The sequence below is a fragment of the Oratosquilla oratoria genome, unplaced genomic scaffold (genome assembly GCF_046742065.1).
Source record: "Oratosquilla oratoria isolate Oo_2021 unplaced genomic scaffold, ASM4674206v1 SCAFFOLD102, whole genome shotgun sequence".
Lineage (NCBI taxonomy): Eukaryota > Metazoa > Arthropoda > Malacostraca > Stomatopoda > Squillidae > Oratosquilla > Oratosquilla oratoria.
In genome coordinates, this window is record NW_027467459.1 from 555,802 (window position 1) to 570,000 (window position 14,199).

Genomic DNA, 14,199 nt, shown 5'->3' on the forward strand with positions numbered 1-14,199 from the left:
TTTCTATCTGTCTTTCTTTTTCCTCGTACCTGAAGCGTCCCCAAAGGAACTTCTTGTCTTTCAGGGTTTAACCCAAAATTTTCTAGGACATCACCTTTCATGGACGCCTTGGTACTGCATTGAGTCCCCCCCCCCCCTGCCTCCCCCCCGTATAAGCAGAGCAACTAAACGAATGAATAAAATAGATAAGATAAATAGATGATAAATGAATAGGGAAATAAACTTACAAACAAGAACTAAGCAAACAAAGAAAAATAAGCAAATGATAAACAAACAGCTAAAAATGATAAATAATCTAATAATCGTTGAATTACATAAATACAAATTATTATCAATGGAGTATCAGTTTTTCGACAGCCATGGATAGTCCCTCCCATCGGCCTCTACAGGTCGAAATCGAAAGCGCACTGTCGTCAGCAAACAACAACTGGCTCACCTCCCACTTTTCTCCATTTTCTTTAATTATCCCCAGCCCCGGACCCACTACCCTTGCATTCACCTCTCGCACCACCCCAGGGCGACATAACACATCCCTGACGAAGTCCCACCTTTACCTCAAACCATTTACACTCTCCATTTCTAATCCTAACACAAGCTCTACTTCTCTCGTAAAAACTCTTGACTGCTCTTAACAGCTTTCTTCCTAACCCATATATCTGCAGTACCTCCCACAGTGCCTTCATGTCTACCCAGTCATAAGCCTTTTTCAGATCCATAAAAGCCCAAAAAACATCATCCTTACCTTTTCCTATAGCTTTCTCACATATCTGTCTTACCACAAAAATCTGATCTACACAACCCCTACCTGTCCTAAACCCACACTGTCCCTCACCAATTACTCCCTCTGTTCCTCTCCTAATCCTCTCAATCAAGACCCTCCCATAAGCCTTCCCAACTACACTCAACAAGCTGATCCCTCTGAAACTACTACATTCACACTTGTCCCCCTTTCCCTTGTAAAGCGGAACTATACAGGCACACCTCCAGTCCTCCGGCACTCTACCCTCTCTTAAACAAACATTAAATAACCTCACCAGCCAGTTCACCTTAACTGTACCTCCCTTCTTTAGACATTCTGCATGGAATTCATCCAACCCAGGTGCCTTACCGGCTCTCATCATCTTAACAGCTGCTTTCACTTCATCCTTCCCTATTTCTCCTCCATTTTCCTCACTCCTCACTCTCATTTTCTTAGGGCTTCCCACTGCAACTACCTTTCCCTCCCTATCCTCCTTCACATTTAGCAACTCTTTAAAATACTCTGGTAGAGAGAAAGAGTGACACAGATGGAAGAAGGGAGGGATATAAAGATACACGTGTTGGATATTTATCGGGAAAGACAAAGATAAAGAGTCGTATGGCTATTTAAGAAAGGTTCCTCCCGTCTTTGCAAGTCTCCGAGGCCCCTGAGAGGAGAAGAAGAAGGCCTCTGTCCGGCCTTGTTTGGGTCTCGACTGATGAGGGCGCAAACTTTTTCTATCTCTTATTATTTTCTTTCTTTTTGTCTTTCTTTCTGTGTTTCTTTTTATTTTCTCTCTCTTTCTATCTGTCTTTCATTTGCCTCGTACCTGAAGCGCCCCCAAAGTAACTTCTTGTCCTTAAGGGTTGAACCCAAAACTCTCTAGGACATCCACCCTTTCATGGACGCCTTGGTCCTACATTGAGTCCCATCCCCTCCCCCGGCATAAACAGAGCAACTAAACGAATAAATAAAATAGATAAGGTTAATACATGATAAATGAATAGGCAAATAAACGTACAAACAAGAACTAAGCAAATAAAGAAAAAATAAGCAAGTAATAAACAGCTAAAAATGATAAATAACCTATTAATCGTTCAATTACATAAATACAAATTATTATCAATATAGTATCACTTTTTCGACAGCCAAGGATAGTCCCTCCCATCGGCCTCTACAGGTCGAAATTAAACCTTTTAAAGAGACCTGCCATCCGGATGACGCCAGACAATTCTATTCATCAAGGGACCGACTCAAGAGTCAATGGGATCCCGGTCTGTAACACTTGGTTTAGTGAAGGGTCCACTCTCATAAGTGAACAAACATTTCTGTGATTATAACAAAATATATAAAGGCAGAACAGTGAAGGGTGAAACTTTGCAATCTGCAAGTTCTTGAATGCATTTCAAAAGACATAGACAGGCTGATACGAATACATACACACACACACACACACAAACGCACAAACACATGTATGGGCTTGTGTGTGCACACCAGTTAGTGTACATTTTGGGCTTGATTGTGTCACACTTTGGGCTACATTGTGTCCCATTGTTGGCTTTATTACACATTTTTAATTACCTTCACGGGCTATTCATTGTGTTGGTTCACAAAAGGCTTTGATTTTCCTAAGTAAACGAGAGAACCAGCATTTCTTTGTGGTTCCCTCGAGGTGTTTTGGTCAACGCCCTCTGAGACGGTGTCTCTGGCGAACGCAGGAACGACGGAGCTTGCGTACTGGGACGTTCCGGAGATAGTACGGAACGCCGTCGTAGTACTTTTCGATGTCAAAGGGTTTAGTCTTGTTTGCCTGCTGGCAGAAACCAGAAATTTCGCAGACGCTCGCTGCTTCCTGGGCGACTTCCTGGTTGTCTTGAGGCTCGGGGAGGTAATAGTAATTATATAGGTATCGTTCCCCGAGCCTGTACCGTACTCGCTCGTCAAGTTCCTCCATTTCGAGCTGAGTTTTTTGGACCTTAGAGCAGGAACATGGGAGGAAGCATGTTCGTGGCCGCTCTTCCAGAGGTTTCTGAGGCCTCTGCAAACCTCTCGTGGAGCTCCGTTCCAAGGTTTTTGCCAGTCTCTCTTTCCTGGCTTCCATGGCTTTCCTCTGCTACAGAATTTCTTCCAAGGTATTAATGGGCATTATGGCTGATTCTTGGCCTGTTGGGCGGTCTTCCTTCACTTCTGGAAGGCTCTCGAAGGGGTTATCCATGTACAAATTGGGCCCTTCATTTAAAACTTCCTTTGGATTGTGCAAAGGATCCTCGGCCATGAAGATGCCATACAAGGTCGCCTTCTCGTGGATTTCGGCCGTTATGGGCTGCTCTTCCTTGGCGTTCCATCGGTTAGGGCTCGATCCAGGCCCTTTGCAGCAGTAAATCAGGTCCCAGAGTGGTCGGATACCTGAGGTCACCGTCCTCTTGGCCTTGATGAGGGCGTTGCTGATCTTCAAGCCGAGAGTCATCTGTAATTCACGGACGATCTTGTTATGTTTTCGAAATAGCTTTTGGGAATACGTTTGACAAGCTGAATACATCAGTTTATTGCTTTGTTAATCGGTGGGCACATAAAACACATACATTTACATGTGCATTTGTGCTTCCTGCACATATAAGAATATGTGTATACATATAATAGGGGAATAGAGCATTGATTATATATATATATATATATATATATATATATGTATATATATATATATATACATATAAATATATACAAGCGACCTTCGGTGGTGACTAACGTCACCGCTTTGACCTGCGGCGCTAGGAGCTCGCTTCGCTCGCAGTTTAGCTGGTAAACTAAGATACTCTTCCCTTGAGCCAGAATATTTGTAATCAGGATTGTCCTTTAATAGCCCACCAAACTTTCGAACTATACGTTGGAAATCATTTATCATAGCTATTCTAGGTTTTAACCTTTTTATGTTTTTGTACAATTTTGGAAATAATTCCATATGTTCATCTTTAAGGCCACGGGACAATATCTTATACGCCCATTCTTCAAAATGTCGGGAAACATAGTACCTCGATCAATTCTGTTGGCTCGTCCGGGGGCTTGGCTGAGCAGACAGCGGCCTACGGCCGCAGCTTTCCGCGCTCAAATCCCTCGTTTTCCCCTTCGGCCTCGGCCTCGGGGCGAAACCCCAACACGGGATCCCCAGCACGAAGAAGAACGCGAAGAAGAACGCAAGGAAGAAGAACGCGAAGAAGAACACGAAGAAGAACGCGAAGAAGAACACGAAGTAGAATGAGAAGAAGAATGCGAAGAAGAACGCGAAGAAGAAGAACGCGAGGAAGAAGAACGCGAAGAAGAAGAACGCAAAGAAGAACGCAAAGAAAAATGCGAAGAAGAACGCGAAGAAAAACGCGAGGAAGAACGCGAGGAAGAAGAAGAAGAAGAAGAAGAAGAACTCGAAGAAGAAGAAGAAGAAGAAGTCGAAGAACTCGAAGAAGAAGAACTCAAAGAAGAACTCGAAGAAGAAGAACTCGAAGAAGAAGAAGAAGAAGAACTCGAAGAAGAAGAAGAAGAAGAACTCGAAGAAAAAGAAGAAGAAGAAGAAGAACTCGAAGAAGAAGAAGAACTCGAAGAAGAAGAAGAAGAAGAACTCGAAGAAGAAGAACTCGAAGAAGAAGAAGAACTCGAAGAAGAAGAAGAACTCGAAGAAGAAGAAGAAGAACTCGAAGAAGAAGAAGAACTCGAAGAAGAAGAAGAACTCGAAGAAGAAGAAGAACTCGAAGAAGAAGAAGAACTCGAAGAAGAAGAAGAACTCGAAGAAGAAGAAGAACTCGAAGAAGAATTCGAAGAAGAAGAACTCGAAGAAGAACTCAAAGAACTCGAAGAAGAAGAACACGAAGAACTCGAAGAACTCGAAGAAGAAGAACTCGAAGAAGAAGAAGAACTCGAAGAAGAAGAAGAACTCGAAGAAGAAGAAGAAGAACTCGAAGAAGAAGAAGAAGAACTCAAAGAAGAACTCGAAGAAGAAGAAGAAGAAGAACTCGAAGAAGAACTCGAAGAACTCGAAGAAGAAGAAGAAATCGAAGAAGAAGAAGAACTCGAAGAAGAAGAAGAAGAAGAAGAAGAAGAAGAACTCGAAGAAGAAGAAGAAGAACTCGAAGAAGAAGAACTCGAAGAAGAAGAAGAAGAACTTGAAGAAGAAGAAGGAGAACTCGAAGAAGAAGAGGAAGAACTCGAAGAAGAAGAAGAACTCAAAGAAGAACTCGAAGAAGAAGAAGAACTCAAAGAAGAACTCGAAGAAGAAGAACTCGAAGAAGAACTCGAAGAAGAAGAACTCGAAGAAGAAGAAAAACTCGAAGAAGAAGAAGAACTCGAAGAAGAAGAAGAAGAAGAAGAAGAAGAAGAAGAACTCGAAGAAGAAGAAGAAGAAGAAGACAATATCTTTTACGCCCATTCTTCAAAATGTCGGGAAACATAGTACCTCGATCAATTCTGTTGGCTCGGCCAAAAACTGACAAAAGCTCCAAATTGAGTGAAGTTTATTTTTAATTACATACAAGCACCCGGCTTCGCCGGCCATGGCTTCGCCATGGGTGCTTGGCCTGCGGCGCTGCTCGCTTTCGCGCCCCTCCTTAACTAAACATGGTTATTCATTTTTCTCCTGCTCTTCTTTGCTCCTTTTTCTGGGTGGTGACGTTTCTCCTTCGTCGTCACTACATCTCTTGACAGCCTTGACAACGACATCTTCGAAAGTCTCTAACAATTTTTCCTTGTCTAGTTGCTTCTCCTTCAGTTCTTCTTGCTTCTCCTTCAGTTCTTCTAATAGGTTCTTAATTTCATCCATTCTGTCCTCAATATCTTCTCTTGGGGGAGAGACATTTTCCTTTTCATCGTGAGGATAGACAGGCATAATCATGGCGATGGCTTCCTCTTCAGTGATCGTGTACGCCTCCTTTGGGATAACAATCCTTCCTTGATCTGGTTCCTCTTCAGCCAAAACGGGTTCTATGCTTTCAGAGGCTGGTGTGAAATTAGGGATTGTTTCTTGATTTGTGAGAGGTTTTCTGTAGAAGAGTTCTTTATATACACAGTTACGGGGAAGCTTCAATTGATAATTTTCATTCACCTTCTCCCAACCCGGATAAACAATCAGAGAATTCCAGTTAGTGACTCTTGAGCAGGCAACATACAGTTGTCCATGGGCAAAACATTGAGCCGAATCCAAAAGAAGTCCACAACGATCAAACGTTTGCCCTTGAGATTTGTTTATAGTCATAGCATAGCACAATTTAACGGGAAATTGCTTACGCTTGAAACGTGCTGGAGTGTCCGTAGCTTCAAGAGTAATTCGTGGGAGTAAAACTTGTTCACCCCTATATGAGCCTCCTAAAATTTTCCCCACTATAATATTTTTCTGACGATTAGTCACCATTACTCGAGTGCCGTTACACTATTTAGGTGGACATATGTTTCTCATAACCATGACAACGCTCCCGATTTTCACTTTCAATTCAACGCATTGAAAACAGATGTCTGAATGTCCACCCCCTCTTCAGCAGCGACATCCATACTCATATAGACCTTCTCCCGTTCTTTAGATTTTTCATAAACTATCGAATTTATTCTGTCAACGTCATCGTTAGTAGGAGAAATTATAGCTCTCTTCTCAAAATACAGAGAATTCAAGTGGTTTTCTTCCAAATTGTCGTAAACTTTTTCAACCAATTCATTACGGGTTTGAACGGTGATTCCAAATTTTTCAGGGAGCTCTGTGGGGCCACTTTCCCCTGTACCTAAAGCTAATAGATTCTTTGCAAATGTCTTGTTTTCGATATCGTTAGCGTTGAGTCTCACGTTGTGTGTGAGTTCCAGCTTTATCAAATCATCCCAGAAATAACTGGACTTTATACAATATTCGAGTTCGTCATTCTTTCCCCCTCCTCGTATCACAGGGAGAATTTGACGGAAATCACCTGCGCAGACAAAAACAATTCCTCCCATGAACTTTTCTTCTAATATGTCTCGCAGAGTTATGTCAAGGGCTGTTAGCGTATTCTTGTTTGCCATTACCACTTCATCCCACACTATTAAAGACGTCATCTTTAAGAGTTTTGCCAATTCTGAATTTTTCGTAACACCACAGGCACGAACCTCGTTATATTCCATTAGCGGAATCTTAAACATGTTATGTGCCGTTCTTCCTCCATGTAAAACTGTTGCTGCAATACCTGAAGAAGCAACAGCCAAGGCAATTTTTCCATGTGAACGAACAGTGTCCAGTAAAGTATTCAGAACAAAAGACTTTCCGGTTCCTCCGGACGCATCGATAAAAATTCCATTATTCGCATACTTTTTAGAGTTTTCAATTCGTGCCAACACAGTATCGTAACAATGTCTCTGTTTATTATTTAGGAGAGCAGACTTTTCTTTAACTTCCTCTGCTAATTTCTCTTTATTGTAGGATCTTTCCCTTCGTATGATATTTGTTGTCTTTTCACCGCCTCTGGAAGCTGGGAGCCCGTACTGATCAATATTGCCACCTCCACAATTCCAGACATGTTCCTGTATATCATCTAGAGCATCGAGATAAATTTCGTCGTTATACTCTGTCAATTTGTAGTGATGCAAAAAGTCACTGGCGAACAAATCTTTAGTTTCTTCCCAAATGGTTGATTGATCTTCGAGATCCGAGAAGACTAACATACTCGCATACGTGGCTCTTAATTGTCTGCGATCGTTTGTGTGGTTGATAATTTCCATTATGGTTGTCTTCCAAGTTTCTTCGTCGTTTAGAAGACCCATTGCTTTGACAGCTTCTCTGTATGAAGAATAACTTTGCCCTTCGATGGTTCGAAGATCTTTAAAGGACTTAGGACCTTTCTTGTGTGTTAAAAGAAGCCTCATATAGAAAAGTTCAACAGTTTTATTTGTAACAGCTCTTATCCTTCCTAGAGCAGACGAACGCGTTTTTCGCTCTACCCAAACTGAGTTCTTATTATCATATAGGAAGTGGTTAGGCAACTGGTGGTAACACAAATCTGCTGCGAATTCGTTGTGTGCACACAATTTGAAGAAGGCCGTTAAGTGGGTATCCTTGGAAATCTTCTTCTTAATTTCTGCCTCTGAAAGGTGTTCATTGAAAAACACTTCGTTTTCACCTTCTAGGTGTAAGTCCAGAGTGAATACAGCAGGGTAACTCTTATGGATAGGGAATTTAAATATCTTCCAAGTTGCCTCGTTTGCATGAACAAATCTTGCCTCCTGATAATTTTTTACTTTATTTACGGTATCGCTGTCGCCAGTTTTCGTAAAGAGTATACGATCGCAACCTTTGTTTACATACTTTGTGACATAAGCGATACACTTAATAGAATTTGAGCACTCAACATTTATGTGAGCATTGTACTTCAAGCATAGATACGGGTTATAGGGAACAACCCACGAATTATCCACTGTAACTGCCTGCCCTTTAACTTTTTTAACGAATGAATGTCCTCCCTCTCCCACAGATCTTCTTTTGTACAATGGATAACCGTTATTTCCAAAGAAAGTAGTATCTCTGCACACCTTAGGGAAGTCTTTTCCACACTTTTGTCTGGATCCGTGTTTTCCTTGGCAACACGCGTTTGATTCATCGTAGCCCTTGCAGGGACCGTGTATCATATTCGTTGTTACAATTTCGTGTAATCTTGGTTCTTTAGTTTTATCAGGTATTTCGGCTGAAATTAGTTTTTCTATTAAATCATTGGTTACGCGGTGTTCCATCCACAAAAGAATATGGACGTGAGGAAGACCTCTTTTTTGCCACTCAGTGCTATAGAGATGTGCTTTTACGCGGCCAAAGATATGTTTCTTAGTTAAATCGTCCATCAGAGCATCAACTTTCAGCTTGAAAATCCGACTAACCAAATCTGGACGATCGCAGGGTTGAACGGAACCTTTACTTGTACATGCGATTGCTTCTTGAAGCTCCTTCCATTGTGGATTCATCGTGAATGTGATAAAAAAGTCTGGACACCCATACGAAGTAACAAATGCTAAAGCATCTTGTTGCCGCTCCTTCATGTATCTTGGTCCCCCGACAAATGATGCAGGTATGATTACCCGCTGTCCGGAACTTTGGCTGTCTTCTCCTCGTAAAATGTCGGCACGTTCCTTTCGTATTTCTTTTTGGTTCATTTCAATGAATGACAACCTATTAGCCTCTGCTTTTACTTAATTATCAACAACGAATTGTTGGAATAAACGTCTCCCTTTGGTCAAATAATTAAATTGCCCTTCCCTCTCCATATAAAGAGAGGAATAGTACATGCAAGGAGTAAGAACGTTGTACGTCTTAGTGGTACGTCTACTCTCACTACATTCTACTTTATCGAGCTTAGTCATTTTGTAAGAATGGCCGAGGTCACCATTCAGAAACAAAAGAGGATATTGAAAACTGTCATAAAAATAATTGTTGTGCTTCACAAATCTAAGGTTATATTTGGAACCTTCTTTAGGAGAGCTTATCATTATCTGCAAATGATCTTTGGAAGGATCAAGATTGACAATGGCACCAACTTGTGAGGAAGAAGAGGGAAGATGATAAACTCCTTTGTGTTCACGGGTGCTGAACTTTTCAGCAGCATGTAAAGTGATGGACATTTTAGGAACATCGCCATATTTTTTGATGTGAGCTTCCATTAATTGTTTTGCCGATTCAAGTTCTTTCAACATACCTGAAAGGCACGCATTATTTTGTAACATGTAATCGTACAAACATGTGATTATTTCTTCATTCTCTTCGTAAACTTTCTCTTCACGGGCACGCCGTTTCTCTGTTTCCATACCTGTTTTGTTAGCGTTACCGTAAAAATTGTTGAAATTCAAAGAACGCAGTTTAATTTGTTGATCTCTGTCATGATAAAAAATATAGGTCCAGGAAAGAACTATCTTTTTTCCAAAATGGCTTCGCTTTTGATCTGTTATTAGTTTCGAATACTTCTTCTGTTATCCCGTTTCGTAATATTTGAGGTTTCAATGAACCTATCTTGTGGTATATTTTTCCTTGTATCTTGTAACACATTGCCGATTCAGCTGCATTTTCAAATCTACTTGAAGTCGAAAAAGACGTAAAGGAAAATATTAAATTGAAGCCAGCCAAATGTTTCAAAAAACGCTCAGATAAAGAGGAACTCCCATCATAAAATCCTCTAATTGTATCGTTTTTGATTTCTGAAGGAACCAATGAGGGGGTCTGACCTACATTGCAACAGATTGTTTTAATTTCTCCTTTCCACAGCAAAGCTTTACAAATTTTGCACTTGAAATCTCCTAACTGACCAATGTAATGTTGAACGGTTTTCCTTTCAGCGCTTTCCAGTAAAGATCCAATAAGTTTCTCCTTGACAATTTCATGCGAATCCAGCTCCGGAACTTTCAAGTGGCGTTCAATGCGTTCTTTCCTCATCTTGCTTAAAAGGTCTTTTTCTTCATTGGATAATTTCTGAATTTCTGTTTCGTCTCTTAAAGAAGCTTTAACTTTCTTAAGCACCAAAAGCTTGATTGCTTTTTTTTTTTTTTTTTTAATTTTTCTCTTTCCTCAAGTTTTAGAAGCCTTTCTCGTACCTGTTCTTCGTGCTTTAGTTTCTTTTCTAATCTTTTTTCTTCTCGCGATTTTTTTGCCTCTAAATTTTTAGAAAGCGGTGCGTCAACACATTTTTGAATCTCGCTAGGAATTTCAGGTACGGTTTCTACAACTGTTACTGTGGGCGCATCTCCCTCTTCATTATCTTTTTTTTCTTGAGCTTTCTTGTTTATAATTTGCTCTTTCACCTTTTTAACTGCATACTTGTTCTTGCGCTTAGCGCGCTGATATGCCCTATATGAAACATCCAGGTAATGCATCTGATAATCTCTGTGGTTACTTTTACCGCCGTGTTTAGTGAAACTTTTATAACCGGTAAAATAGTGCTTCATGAAACCCTTTGCTGTCTCTTCTGTTATTTCACCATCGAAAAGTTCTAATTCATTAAATTTTCCATCATTGTATTCAAAATCTTTACAATTCCTCATAGATGCATTAAAGTTTATAACTTTCCGATGAAACTCCTTAATCGATTCGGTCACTGAGAAAGTCTTTGTGTTGTTGTAAAGATCGGGAAATGTTTTCGCATGTTCTGATCGTAAGATGTTTAGTAACTTCATATTCTTGCGCAAACTAACCCTGGGAATTCTCTTACAATCAGTCACCCATTTCCAAAAGTGGCGTTGCCGCCTTTTCTTCAACACTGAATCTTCTGCCATTTGTTCAAAATTGAACCTTCTGAAAACACACCCTTACACCCACCCGATGTCCCCAAAATACCACGGATTGAAAAACTGGAAAAACTGGAAAGACTTTATTTTTTAAGTTACATTGATATATATATATATATATATATATACTGTATATATATATATATATATATATATTTATAATATATACATATATATATATATATATATTTATAATATATACACACGTATATGTGTGTGTGTGTGTGTGTATTGCAGCCTCAGATTCTTTCTGACATACATAGTTGATCACGACGTTTTCAGTTGTCTATCTTCGTAATGTTCTTCATTTCCTCACTAAAGCCCTTGCTTCGGGAAGCTGAACAAAAACAAATCGGCCAATGTCTTCCATTTCGACTGTTACCTCAAGGAAAAAATACAATAAACTACAGATGAACGCTTACAAGAAAACTGTGTTACTGACAAAACACAAAGTGGTAAGAAGTTATCAAGTTCTGTACAATCAAAAGAGGAACATAGGGAGACTGTGGTTATATATGTATTCGAGAATAGCTGGAGCCATAGTTAGAAAGTAAACGCTGGGCAAAGGAAACCATTATATATCGGGTAATTAAGTTGTTTAGTCGTCCAGTATAACTACTGTGTTAATTAAGAGTATTAATATCATTGTTTGCATTATGTTATCTTCCTACGGAATCCACATTTTTTACATTTTTGGATGTTTGTAACGGCAACCTGGGAGACCCTTCTCAGGGCGACAAACGTGCCGATATATAATGATTTCCTTTGTATACCTATGTATATCCATGAAGACGAACCCTGGACTGGGTTTGTAGAGGTCGGAATCAAACTCTTGTTCTACGACGAGTCCAGCGTTTACTTTCTACTATATATATATATATATATATATATATATATATATATATATATATATATATATATATATATATACATACATACATACACACACACACACACACACACACACACACACACACACACACACACACACACACACACACACACACACACATATATATATATATATAAATATATATATATATATATATTATATATGCATATATATATACATATATATATATAATACACACATATGTATATATATATATATATATATATTTATATATATATATATATAATACACACATATGTATATATATACAGTTAAAGCCGAAATTATTCATACCCTATGACAAATTTTAAATTTAGTGTCCTAATGTACAGAAATAAAGGATGAGTACATTTTGAACTCTAGCCCCTTATTGATTGGGTACAGGCACACCTTTAAAAGGAATGGTGGCTTGATAATCATTATAACAATAGAGAATTTCTTCACTGTCAAATTTTAGGCCTGTTCACAATTATTCAATCTCTGTTCTTTTTAAGTGCTTAGGGTCATTGCTGGAGTGCAGTTAATTGGTCTTTTGAGTGTAACAACCATTTCTTGAACTATGTAATAATGTCTAGCCATTTCAAGCCCAGAAACTATAAATCAGGTGGTCAGCAGGGCAGTCATTCTCATTTTCAAGTCAGCCATAGCAACGACACCATGGGAAAGAAGAAGGAACTTAGTGAAGATCTTAGAGTGCGGATTGTGGATGCCCACAAGCAAGGGAAAGGGTATAAAAAGATTTCTAAGCAATTTGAAGTGCCTGTGGCCACGGTGCAGAGCATCATAAAGAAGTTTAAGAACTTTGATACGGTGAAAAACTTAACAGGCCGTGGACGAAAGGCAAAGATGTCTGTTCGAGATGCAAGAAAACTGGTTCGAAAAGTTGCTGACAACCCTAGAATAACCAGCAAGGCTCTCCTGAGTGACCTGAAGAAGTCTAGGACGAACATTTCAAGGTCAACACTTAAGAGGACATTACACCGGGCCGGCCTTCGTGGATGCAGACCAAGGAATTCGCCACTCCTGACTGCCAAGCATAGAGCAGCTTGTCTAGCCTTTGCGAGGGTACATCTTGATAAGGATCCAAGCTTTTGGAAGTCGGTTCTTTGGTCAGATGAAACTAAGATGGAACTTTTCGGGCACAGGGATGTTGCCTTTGTTTGGAGGAAGAAGCGTCAAGGGTTCAACCCCAAAAACACCATCCCAACCGTCAAGCATGGTGGTGGGAACATTATGCTTTGGGATTGTTTCTCTGCCAGAGGACCAGGCAACATCGTTAAAGTCAATGGAATCATGAATAAGGAGCAATATGTTGAAATTCTGGAGAAAAACGTCATGCATTCTGCGGAATCACTTGGCCTCGGGCAAAATTGGATGTGCCAGCAGGACAATGATCCGAAACATACCGCAAAAGTAGTGAAAACATTTCAGGACAATAATCTTAATGTTTTGGACTGGCCAAGTCAGAGCCCAGATTTGAACCCTATCGAGAATATTTGGGGAGAGCTCAAGAAGAACGTCAGTGCTAGGAATCCTTCCAGCCTCAAAGAGCTTGAGGCAATTGCTAAGGAAGAATGGGCTAAAATTCCAGTGGAGACCTGCGAAAACCTATGTGTAAATTACAGAAGGCGCCTGGAAGCATTGATTCGAAACATGTGGGGTATGGATATTTTTGGACTGGCCTGTTTTTGTACAATTGATAAATAAACAAAAGGTAGTGATGTAATACATGAAATAAATCTGCTGCAGATTTTTGTGACCACCTGTTTAACCAACCATAACAACTAATATGAAATTCTGTTCTCTCTTTGTGAAATATTTGCAATTGATAAAGAAATATGTCAGGGTATGAATAATTTCGGCCTTAACTGTATGTATATATATATATATATATATATATATATATGTAAATATATTATATATGCATATATATATACATATATATATAATACACATATATATATATATGTTATATATGCATATATATAATTAGAAAGTACCAGTTACATCAAACTCATGGGTAAAGATACACATTGGTGGCGATACGTCGATGACATTCTAGTAGTGGTACCCGAGTTCGTCAATTTAAGACAGAAATTAACCCAATTAAATAACATAGAACAGAAAATAAAATTTACATCAGAAGAAGAAATAAACGATGAAATTCCTTTTTGGATTCTATAATAAAGAAAACAGAAAACGGAATAAAATTCAAAGTATACAGAAAGCCAACAAACCGAGAATATTACATTCATTTTTATTCAGCTCACAATACTAAAGTCAAATCAGGGATAATAATCGGATTCATGTT

General features: G+C 39.4%; 1 protein-coding gene across 1 annotated transcript; it reads right to left on the reverse strand.

The window, feature by feature from the left end:
• Window positions 1-6,205: 6,205 nt before the first annotated feature.
• On the reverse strand, window positions 6,206-8,878 carry LOC143022486 (uncharacterized). Its single transcript, XM_076180712.1, has one exon. The coding sequence runs from the start codon at window positions 8,876-8,878 to the stop codon at window positions 6,206-6,208; it is 2,673 nt and encodes an 890-aa protein (XP_076036827.1).
• Window positions 8,879-14,199: the final 5,321 nt, after the last annotated feature.